Genomic DNA, 11,849 nt, shown 5'->3' with positions numbered 1-11,849 from the left:
AGGTCCTAGGTTTCCCATTGGGGTTGGCCAGAGTACTCCAGGGTAATGAATCGTTTTCAATAATTAAAATGTACAGTATATTATCAGTGTACTGTGTAAAACTTCTCACTCATAGCTCCACCAGATGGCAGTAGGCAACTCATTTATACTGTACACTTGGCCTGTTGTTGATAAGTGTGGCAGTCACATGGATTTTGCACAGATAGGGGTGGACTGGAGAGGCTGAGTGTTGTATGACTGTGTGAATTATGTGCCTCCTGTCTGATGTTTGCTACGAGATTAAGGCCACCAAGTAAACACAATGCTCCAGAATCATTCGGTAGTCTCACTAAATGTTTAGAAATTAAAGGGCTTTAAGGGCGAAATGCAATTTTGCACGTGTGGGAAATATAAACTCACATTAGAAATTTTATATTATTTTTTTACTGTAGCCCTTTCTGTGACTCCAAATCAATGATTTCATGGTAGACAAATCTGAAACAGTAAGATACTTTAATGAGTAACACCAACCACAATGTTGTGATTTACTTAACTGTTTGACCTGAAAAAAGAGTAAATTGTGTATGCTAAAATTAGATAAAACATCTATGCAAATCTTGCAATTAGATAGATGATACAAAAAAATCCATCTGACTTTCTTTCATTAAAAAGATGATTAATACCCACTGTTGTTTTAGGTGGGGATCCAGGTTGTGAGGAACCCACAGCTGGACAAAACCTACAGTTGTATAGTTTTATTTAAAAGACAGGACGGTGTTAACTGGGGCCCAGAACCCCAGAAGACAGTCCTGGTACATTTAATATTCACATTTCATTTAATGCACACCACTGATATGGATTCTATATATATGGAGCTGACGGGTGACTTGAGTCTGTCAGCTGCTTACTTGTCAACTTCTACATGTCCAAATCTGAAAAAACAAAAGGTGAACTCTTGGGGCGCGCAATGTTTTGCATGTGCTCTGCAACTGTACAGTAGACCAGACAGCCCTCGCGCTTTTTGTGTTTCGAACTGGTCTCACGCGGCAGTGGCATGCACTGGGGGGAATCCGAGCGGGCAGGTTTATTCGACCTATTTCTGTCCAATAAGCATCCGTCGTGGGCGGAGCGACGAGTCTCCGAAGCCAATGGGAGCCGGAGCCGCGAGCCTCACAGGCCTCGTCTCCGCGTGCCTCGTACACGTGAGCTGGAACAGCTATTGTACGCCGGGAGGCAACGTGCTGAAACGTTCCTCTCGCCTGAAAAAAACGGCACAGTCACGTTTTCTGTGGATTACAAGGAAACTGGAAAAGCCATGCTGCACTACCTGATTATTACAGAAGGCCAACAACTGTGGGTGAACAGAGATGTGCAAACAAGGCTTGAGCCAGTAATCCCGAGCATGAATATGCCCGTGATGTCAAGGTTTACTAGTCTAAAGACGGTTTACTGTGTGTCACCGTACTAAATCGATTACCACTTGATATCATGATTGCTGCAGCAAATAACCAAACCTGGTACAAGTCATTGGGTTTGTACCCGTCAGACAAAACAAACAGCTTGCTGTGCTCGAGGTGTGGCACGAGGGTAGGTGTGTCTCATAAATTATAAGCGAGAATTGAGAGATCTGCTAAATCCCGGGGCCCCGCCCTCCTCGCGCCTCACTCGCTTGTTCCGCGAGGTGTGACGTCACGTGAACTGCCCGTGTCCGCTCCAGCTGAGAGAGAGAGAGAGAGAGAGAGAGAGAGAGAGAGAGAGAGGACGATCGGACGTGGACGTCGCGCGGCCCTAACAGACCTAAGCCCGTGCGCCCGTGACTGGATTCACCGGATGCAAAAAAAAGTACAGACAGAGAGAGAGGAAACGACCCCCTCCTCCCCCCTTTCCTCCCCCCCGACGGACAGCAGAGCGCGACAGCAGAGGAGAGAAACACCAATACAACTTGTCATCTGACCAACACAGTCACTGCTCTCGTCGCTGTGCATGTTTTTTTTTTTTGTACACACAGTTTTGTTGTTTTGACGGAGGTCTGCTTTGCAACTATTTTGGGATCTTCTTTCTGATTGCTGGAACGATTAACTCGGGATATTATTCTACAAGTTTTAATTGTAACATTTTCCTGTCCGTGCTGTTTGCGGGTTACGTTGTCATTTAGACGTCTTTGTATTTTTTTTTTTTTTTTTATTATTATGGACAGTATTCTTTCTCAGATAGTCTGAGTGTCCCTCCCACACTGGTCCTCTGAGAATACCAGCTTCATCTACTGAATAATTTTAACAACATTCAACTGCAATGGAATATTTCGATGAAAATATTTCTGCAAGGAAATAAGGAACTCTGCATAACCTCAAGTGAAAGGTAACTACATTTAAGTTGTCAAAGTATGATTCATCTGTTAATTCTATGCTCATACTTGTGATTACATTACAATGGTTGCTTTATTCTGCAAGGACTCTTCTCAAAACTCTCTCTCTCTTTCTCCACCCCCACACCTCCCCCCTGCACAGGCGCGCAGTCATCCAGCATACTTGTTCTATTGGTAGGCTCTCCGGTCAGTTTGCCACGCCCCTTCAAGTGCCCCCAGTAGACCTATCTTTCTACGACCCCATCTGGCCCAGGATGTCCAGGCAGCTCTCCCAGCTTCCGAACCCCGACCTCCCAGCTGGCACAAGCCCACAGTTTGGAAGTTGTACCCAGCCTGCAGGCTCCCTCACAGGGGGGCCACTCAACTCTATGGCAGGTCTTAAATCCCTCCTGCAGCACCCCATGAAGGGAGACCAGCGTTTAAAACCCCTGTGCGATGCAAAAGGTGAGACACTCTCTCATTGGATGAGTTGATACTATGTGACAGTGCTGTTTGTGTTGAATGTACAGCACAAGCACATGACACGGTCTATCTCCAATATGTGCAATGAATAAATCACACCCCTCTGTTCCACCCACTGATGCAGTTATTGCATTACAAATATGCAACATTATTATATAACAAACATTGCATTTGTTTTATTTCATGGCACTCTGATGCACCATCACACACACACACATTCGTGATGAGTCTTCCATGACCCTGATGAGTATTCACCTGGATTATAATCCCCGCTGCGACTTCAAATTGGGAACCAGATTACAATGAGTGCCGACACGTTTTGGTTTAGCTGTAATGCGGTGCAGTTTCCAAAACGTGCCTTCAAGTATTGTGAGATTTGTTCAGGAGCTTATGTATGTGTTATGACAACAAATTGGTTTTGGCTCTTGCTTAGTGCTGCAATTCAGCTACCATCTGGTCCATCTGCGAGTGTGTACTTGTGTGTGGGACATAGGATAAAAGGGAGATTTTTGCAGAACTGCATCCCATGAATACACCTGCCACAGTATGTTGAGTCGATGTTAGCGTCCACTGACTAAAATGTCTCCAGAAAACCTTTTAGTGAAAGAACTCTCTTGTGTACTGAAAGTTGGTCTTCATCATCCTCCATCTGTTCTTATTATGATTCTGCTCTCTTATCTCTGGTAGACAAAGAGAAGCTGGACGTTGATGAGGACTCCATGGGAGTGTGCCCCGTGAGGAATGGCAGTGCAATAGGCAACAGTACTAACAGTAACGGCGGAGGGAGTGGTGGTACTGGTGCTGGTGGTGCTGGTGGTACTGGTGGAAATGGAGGAGGAAGTTTCAACCAGTTCTTGGGGCCCCTCTTGTGGGATCGCACTTTGCCTGCAGATGGGGGCCTCTTCCAGCTTCAGTACATGGACTTGGAGGAGTTTCTGACCGAAAATGGAATGGGCAGCATGCATAATAACAACAGCTCCAGTTCAGCCCAGATCCCCTCGCAGAGCTCCCAGTCAGCTGTGCCCAACCAGAGCTCCCAGTGCCTACCGCCCTCATCCCCACCCGGCTCTTCATCTTCATCGCCTTCTTCTTCCCCGTCGCTCATCGGTTTGGAGGTGGCTCAGCCGCAGGGTCTCGGAGGTGGAAATGACTGTTTGCATGGTGAGTTCCCTTACATGGACCGTTTTGTTCTTAGCTGAACCACAAAGTAAAAAGTGACCCAAGGACGGGTTGTTTTTCCAAGGTTTCTCCTTATCAGCTCAAAACAGAAATATCATGGAAGAGAGTTCTGCAAACTTTGCAGAGTTGAGCAGCTGAAAGAGACAAATTGTCCCCAGATATGAGACTAGTAGACCCTACAATTAATAATGGTTGATATGTGATGAAGGTTATAATGTTCCCATAGGCTAGTGATTCAGCACTTTTAACTCTGCGTTTACAACAAAACACAATGGTGACCAAGCATTTTTTTTTCTGACCTCTGGGGTCAAACTGAAGGCAAAGGAGATACGGTCACATGGCTCTACGCGCCAAGTCAACCTGAAAGAGAGAGAAAAAAAATGCGCAAGAGTGTAGAAATGGCTGCTTAACAATGTTGGACATTTTTTTGTAGTATGGTGCAGTGCAAAAGTTGGGCGAGGAAGCTGTGGAGAGAAGAGACTAGGAAAGGTAGAATATTTGAAAGAAAGAAGTCTTGAGCTATATTTGATGAGTCAACCTCACAAGGAGGTTTGGTTGAGTTCGGCATGTGATCTGTGTACTGCAGTGTGCAACACAATCAGCATTCAGTCCCAGCCCATTATAAACGTGCAGCAGGGTCAAAACAGTACTAAGAGAGAGAGAGAGAGAGAGAGAGAGAGAGAGAGAGAGAGAGAGAGAGAGAGAGTGGAGTCTTTGCGGTTGCGTGTCTTTAAATCTCTCCCCACTTCACACGCCACAGCCATGTGTGCGCGTCGGTACACGTGCCGAGGCTAGTGAGTACTGGAGTGAGAGAACTAGAGGCAGGGCCAGTAGACACGGAGGAGGAGCCCACAGGAGGAGGGACATGCGGAGCAACAGGAAGAGTTTCCCCCCGTGCTGCTGGACTTCAAACGGGAACATTTGATCACAGATGAATGACATTAAGTGCACTGATATCCAGAGGAGAATTTTATGCCGCGTGGGATGTTGACGCAGGACATTTAGGTGACAAAGTGCATGTTTATAGACGCTGATAATGCATTTATATCGCATGATTAAAGTCCCATGCATTTGGATGACAATCTCTTTATTTTTAACTCTTGAAATAGTTTGAGATTCCAACTACAAAACATAGTATAGACAATTAGCATAATTGATTGAAAGTGGAGAAATGATAGTCTAACATTGTATATATTATTATGCGGCTGAGACTGTGCTGAAGTTTATTAAATCATTTTGTCATCAGCTCTCCCAAAGCTTGAAACTTAAAAAGCTGTATTGTAATCGGCAGCATCATAAAGGTGCCCAACAACCAGCTGCTTCATAAATGTTAAACGGAGCGACACCTAACAACCTATGACTATGTAAGGTGCCTAAGCAGGAGCAGAGCTACTGTTGGCCTTCACAGCAGCCTCGGGGCCCTCAGCTTCAGGAATGCTATTGTACAAGTGCAGAAATGTGTGCAGTCACATATTTGACTATTTCTTAAAAAGCGCAAGTCTCTCTGTTCTCTCAAGGTTAAAAAACACGTGGACAAAAATGCGCCAAATCAACTTTGTAAGGCTGCGTTCCAGAGCTTTTCAAACAGCAGGGAGAGGCTACCATGTACCACAGGAGGGCTGAGGGTTTGCACGGTTTCATTCCAACAAAACACTACACCAGGCGGTTGCACGGACTAGTTCCTGCTGTCGGGTTTATGCAGCATTAATCATTACAATCTTCTGGTTTAGAGGAAAAGCGTGCATCAGTTCTGGCCTCTGTGGCACTTGGTTGCGGACAGTATCCACACTTAAAGATTCAGTGTTTGTTTAGACCCGCTGATTATGTGTTCTGGGACATGCTTGACTTCATCTTGGTGCCTGTGAAAGCACTCTTTAATTTGTTTTGCTGTCATTGTGGAACATGGGAACATTATGAGGGAACACCTGTTGTGAAAACATGCCTTCATAATACCTGGCCATTATACAGCCATTAGTCATGTGATAGCTGCTCATACATTACAGATAGAATGTTTAACAGGCGGCAACACATATCATAGATAGAGGTGGTGTTTTTGTTTTTCCCAGCCTACAACCTGCCTGTAAATGTAAAGTTTTTTTTGGCCTTAAAACCAGATTGTGTCCTTTGTTTTGTTTGTTTGTTTCCACATAATAATTGTATTAACTATCAGCTTTGTGGGATTAAAGGCATACAGGTTTCGTTAAGACTGGTCACTTGTCAGGCCGCATATGCTGACTTAAGTTCTCTGTGTTTGTCATATAATGTAACAGCTCCTTTAGCCAGATTAAATCATTTAAAGATTGTTTTTGTTAATAGTTGAACGTATCAGATCAATCTTTAGGTTAACACACACCTCTGTGAGGTATGGGAACAGTCAATGGATGATTTTGTCTCTTATAGGAAAGGAAAGTCAGTTTGAGTGAGGTGCATTGGGCCTTAAAGGGGGTGGGTTGAGGTATAGCCCTATACTGGCCCCACTTAAAGAAACTCGTTTTGAGGGGAGGGGTAGAAAGTTACATAACATCTCCACTTTTAGATTTCTCTTTTGCTATTAAGTTCTGGATGTTGGCATTGGTCTACCAGCATTTGCAGTATTGATCCATAATAATAGCCAATATCAGGCACCAGTTGAATTAATAGAACATACTATTTTAAAAGATGGTTGTGGTTATGTGTTTGTCGAAGCACTGGTTTCCACTGTACATAGGATCACTAGGAACAGCAAGACCATAGTAACTCTTTTGTTTTGGCAGCAGTACACACAATGACAGGTTTGGGTCATGGTTTTATTATATTATGACAGTTTGCTGGTGTGTAATAAATCACATGTAAATCAGTGATTCTTTGAACTAACCTAGGGTGCAGTACTTGATATAAAAGAGTTTAGGTCGAGATAAAATGATACAAAAGTGTGTAATGGAATAGCCAGAGCTTTTCATTGACAGTATCCCTCACTACAACAAGTAGTTCCTTTATATCTGTTTATCTGTATGCTACAAATACGATGTATTATACTATATCATTCTGTGTATTTTCAGGGTAAATCCACAGAATATTCTCTAAAGACAACTGTGTCCCTGAAAACCTTACTGTCCATAAAAGCAGTTTGAAAAAACATCCTCAGGCAAAGGAATGTTGTTTGTTGTTTATAACAGGAAGAAAGTAGCTCTCTGCTTCCATCTGGTGGTCATTATGATGTAATGCTGCATGTGTTTTTACTGCTGTCTTAGTAAGCCGCTATCATTAGCTGGTCTGTTGAAGTTTGACAATATTATTGATTTCAGGATAAATGTATTTCAGTGAAAAGAAATTAAAACAAGATTGTTCTTCTCTTTGATTACAGGGAGTCAGACCAGTATGAACGACTCCTGTGAGTCTCCCTCTTCTTCCTCCTCGTCCTCCTGTCCACCTCTGCTGACGCCCACGGACAGCGGTCCAGATGGGATCGGCATGTACGACATGGATTCTTCGGACATGGATATGTCTGGCCAGCCGAACTACGACCCCAGGAGGCACTCCTTCAGTGAAGAGGAACTCAAGCCACAGCCGATGATCAAGAAGGCCCGCAAGATCCTGGTGCCTGATGGCTTGAAGGTGAGTGCAGTCTGAAGTCTGAGCTGCAAATTCAGATCGGCGGTGGTCAATTTGCACCTTGAGAGAAAAGTCATTTTAAGCCATGATTAGGTCATTTATATTCATTTATTCTAGGTTTTTAAATCAAATTGATTGAAATAATAATCTTTTTTTGTATAGCACCTTTCACAAGAGCTGCAGCCCAAAGGGCTTTACACATAACAACATGGGGAAAAAAAATTACAATTATAATAGTTTTATAAATAGAATAAAAAGAAGATAAAATATGATAAGAAATTGAATACATGCATAACATAAAATGGATAATAAAACACAATGAACAATAATAATACAATCAGTATCCATATTTGCAGGCTGCACACATCAATAAATACTGCAGAAGCACCAAGAGAACTCCATTCTCTTCTACCCGGTTCTTTTCTTTTCCATGTCAGTGTTGCAGAAATGCTTATTTTGTCATACCAACAATCCAAAATCCAAACATAATTAACTTCAAAAATCAAAAAGCAAAGCAGCAAATCCTCACATTTGAGAAGCTAGAACCATCTTTTTTTTTCTTGATTGCAAACGACTAATTGTTATATTTCTAATTCTAAGGTATATATATTACTGAATTCATAATTTAAGAGCAAAAAATACTTAAATCAAAAATAGGCACATACAGGGGTCTTGGCAAACATTTTGCATGTTTTCAAAATAAAAGCATGACATTTCAAAGAAGCAGATTAGTAACAAAAGAGCAACAAAATAGAATTTACAAAATAGAAATAGCATCAATAAAACACAGTACTGACCAAACTCTGAGGATGAAGCATGTGAAAGGAACATGTCCCACACTCATTCATGGCCAAACACCCACATTACCAAAAACATGATCGGAGCGAGGCAGCACAAGAATACTACTCGCTTCTTAATAAACAAGTCTGACCATTCATTGATTATTCTAGTGAAGTACTACTACCTAGTTATACCTTAATCCTCTGATCAAACAAGGTAAATTAAATGATAGGCTCAAATTGGCAGATTATTAATCAAAGTGATCTATTTTTCTGACCTCTGTTAGGATGAGAAGTACTGGACCAGGAGATATAAAAACAATGAAGCAGCAAAGCGTTCCCGAGATGCTCGCCGTCTGAAGGAGAACCAAATATCTGTGCGTGCCGCCTACCTGGAGAGAGAGAACGCCGCCCTCCGACAGGAAGTGGCCGAGATCCGGAAGGAACTGGGCCGCTGTCGCAGCATCCTTAGTAAATACGAGAACCGTCTTGCTGACCAGTGATGAAGACGTGGAGCAAAATCAGAACGAGGAGGAATATAAGCTGGATTAAATTTAAGACTCTGAATTCTTGGGGTGGCACGATGGACAGAAAAATGGTGGTGATGATGATGATGATTATGATGATGAATGTAAAAGACAAGGGGAAGATTTGCATATTGAAGCTCAGGTGTCTTGTTTTGTTGAGGTGTCAACTCTTAAAAGTGAAAGATGGAGAGAATAATTTAACAGATGAAAAGATGTGACTTTTAAGAGTTTTGTTATTGGAGAATTGTATATTTTTATAATACTTAAGAAAAATTAGAGGGAGAGCAAATTTGGAGAATAATTTTGTATATTTTCTACATAGAGACGGGAGAGAGCTATGGTAAATATCTTTTTATTATAGATGAGTCAGGAGACGTTTAACAGGTGGTCAGCCATCGATGGGTATTTTTCGACTTGATTATTATAGTCAGGATGCAGCAGCAGGGGCGAGGACGCATGTAACAATTGTAATATAGAGAGCAAAAATTATCTTATAATCGTATAGTTCAACATTTTTGTGGATTTTATTCAAGCACTTAATTTTCTTCCTGTTATGTTTCTGTCACTGGGAATGGGCATGCTAAAGAGAGAGACAAGAGGAGAGTCAAGAGGAGACACCATGTAAACACTTTCAATTGATCAACTTCATCCTTTTTTTTATCTTTGACTCTATCTCCTTTTCTCTATCCCCGTTGAGTGCTTTAAATCTACTCTGGTGTCTCGTCGTACCTCACCTAAGCCGGTGAAAGCCTGTTGTGATGCCCCGGGTAACTCTGCTCCCTCTTGATCCTCTCTTTTGAATTGTCGGGACATTTCTCTTCCTCTGTTTCTATATCCAACTGCTCTATTTCTGTCCGCTCTCACTTTCAGCCAATCCCCTCACAGTTATGTGCGAACTCTTCCCATAACATTTTGTCCCCATGTCTCTCTTGTACCTCGCGGTACATAGAGTAGTTCAATCTCAGTGTTGTATTGTATCCTGAAATAGTAATCAATCTTCCCAGTCAAACGCACATCGTTACTTTACTGTACTTTATGAACACACTTTGATTAGCATTGTTATGGGGGGAGAAATGTTGTATATTGGATAGGCCTATACTATTTTGTGTATTTGATGTATTCCAGGAGATGGGTTCAAAACCCCCGTTGAGTGGAATGGTGTTAATTTCTCAGATTTCTGAGAGAAATAAAAGCCAAAATTTCCTATATTGATCCACAAAGCTTGTTGCTATTTAGTGCTTTTTTTCAATACTGCTCCTTCCTTACTGTTTACTCCTTTTATTACTCTTTACTTTTTACTGTATCTAAAAAAATCTTTGTGTATCCACAACACCTACACATGGAGCATGGTACACTATGTTATGTTCCTGGGGAAGGATGACTAGTGATAGAGTGTGATTTTAATCCCCTTAATGACCATGATGAATAGTTACCATTACTGGTATTATTACTGTTATGATTATGATGATTATCCCTCTTGTTGTTGCTGTTCTATATTATTGAATGATTTTCTTTCTTTGGATGAACGTGATCTGTTGCACCTTGAAACACCTTTGATCTTCATTGTTCCTCAGAAAGACTATTCAAATGAAAAAAAAAAACAACCCTCAGTCTGCTATTTGCATCCTGTCTCAGACCTCCAGACAATACTCACTTCCACTACGGACACTACTGCCACCGTGGTTTCTTTGACCGTGGATTCCAAAAGCGTGGCTCAATAACTTGAACATGATATTCATGCAGACTTACTTTACCTTTCGTGATGACCTCTTCTGTTCTCCAGCGGTGTACGGACTATGCACACTATCAATATGCTCCTTGTTGGTTTATTTCAGCCTTTATCACCTCAATCAGCGATTGTTTGCTCTCCCAACAGGATTTAGTCTCTAATATCCTCACAGATGTGGTTGGTAAATCTTTTAGTGACTCTTATTGAACTACAACTGCCCTGCTGCATCAGTGGTGTACATGGTGTCCAGCCCACTCGGTGCTGGTTATTTGGATGTAGTCAAGATTTTTCCAAAAGCACCAATAAAAGATTGTTCTCATTCACTACTGCTTTGCTTGGCTCTGCTGTTTCATCACAATGTTACTGTTTTTTGTGGTTCTGAAAGCTTCTCTTAAGCCTTGTGTGCCTGCATATTGAATTAAATCCAAGTGTTTACCGAGAGAATAGGCAACAGAGGTCACATTTCAGGAGGACTGCTACTTCATTTATCAACTTAAGCTTGATAAGCAGACTATGATATGAGGTGAAATGTCCCCAGACTTGTTTTGATATACTCCCTGTTTGTTCACATTGTGTTCATTCCTTTGATAGACAAAGCAAACCAAATGGGCATTCTTGCCCAACAAATGCAACGCTACTTCCCTTGAAGATAACATTTCTACGTGCAAATGACATTGTAATACAAAATGTAAACCATGCTTTGGTGTTTCATTTTTTACCTCTTTACTTAAGATTTCTGTAAAATTATATATATTTTTTTTTCTTCCAAAATTAACAAAAAAAACTGAGAATAAATATGAAATAAAATTAAAATAGTACTCTGAAATTAAATGCATTCAATGTTTAGCACAAATCAGATTACTTCTCTAATAGAGTTAGAATACTTAATAATTGTGAAGAGGGTATTATTACAAAATAAGTGTGTGTACTGGCATCAATTAAAGAATTTAAGATATAAGTCACACCCAGCTGCAATGTTGGATGTGTAGGAGAGCATCAACTTCCTCTGTTGTTAGCATTCCCTGTTTGTTTACTGTGTGTGTGTGTGTGTGTGTGTGTGTGTGTGTGTGTGTAAATCATCCCTTTTATCTTATAATTCAACAGAAATGGGTGAAAGGTCCTTCAGAGTGGAATTTTCCCCAATTCTCTCCTCCACAATGCAAACCAGATGTGTGCTCCTGGCTGTACCCCCCCCCCCCTCTAACCTCCCTCCCACCCTTTGTTCCCCCTTCCTTAAA

General features: G+C 41.6%; 1 protein-coding gene across 1 annotated transcript; it reads left to right on the top strand.

The window, feature by feature from the left end:
• The first annotated feature begins 1,721 nt into the window (after positions 1-1,721).
• Positions 1,722-10,934, top strand: dbpb (D site albumin promoter binding protein b). The gene is made up of 5 exons (XM_068735365.1): positions 1,722-2,337; positions 2,487-2,788; positions 3,494-3,967; positions 7,329-7,579; positions 8,643-10,934. The coding sequence occupies exons 1-5, from the start codon at positions 2,285-2,287 to the stop codon at positions 8,856-8,858; spliced, it is 1,296 nt and encodes a 431-aa protein (XP_068591466.1). The 5' UTR covers positions 1,722-2,284; the 3' UTR covers positions 8,859-10,934.
• The last annotated feature ends 915 nt before the right edge of the window (positions 10,935-11,849 follow it).

The sequence above is a fragment of the Cebidichthys violaceus genome, unplaced genomic scaffold, assembly GCF_023349555.1.
Source record: "Cebidichthys violaceus isolate CVI_PGR_0920_01 unplaced genomic scaffold, fCebVio1.0.p SCAF_7, whole genome shotgun sequence".
NCBI lineage: Eukaryota > Metazoa > Chordata > Actinopteri > Perciformes > Stichaeidae > Cebidichthys > Cebidichthys violaceus.
The sequence above is the reverse complement of the archived record's forward strand: the minus strand, read 5'-3'. Positions and strand labels throughout refer to the sequence as shown.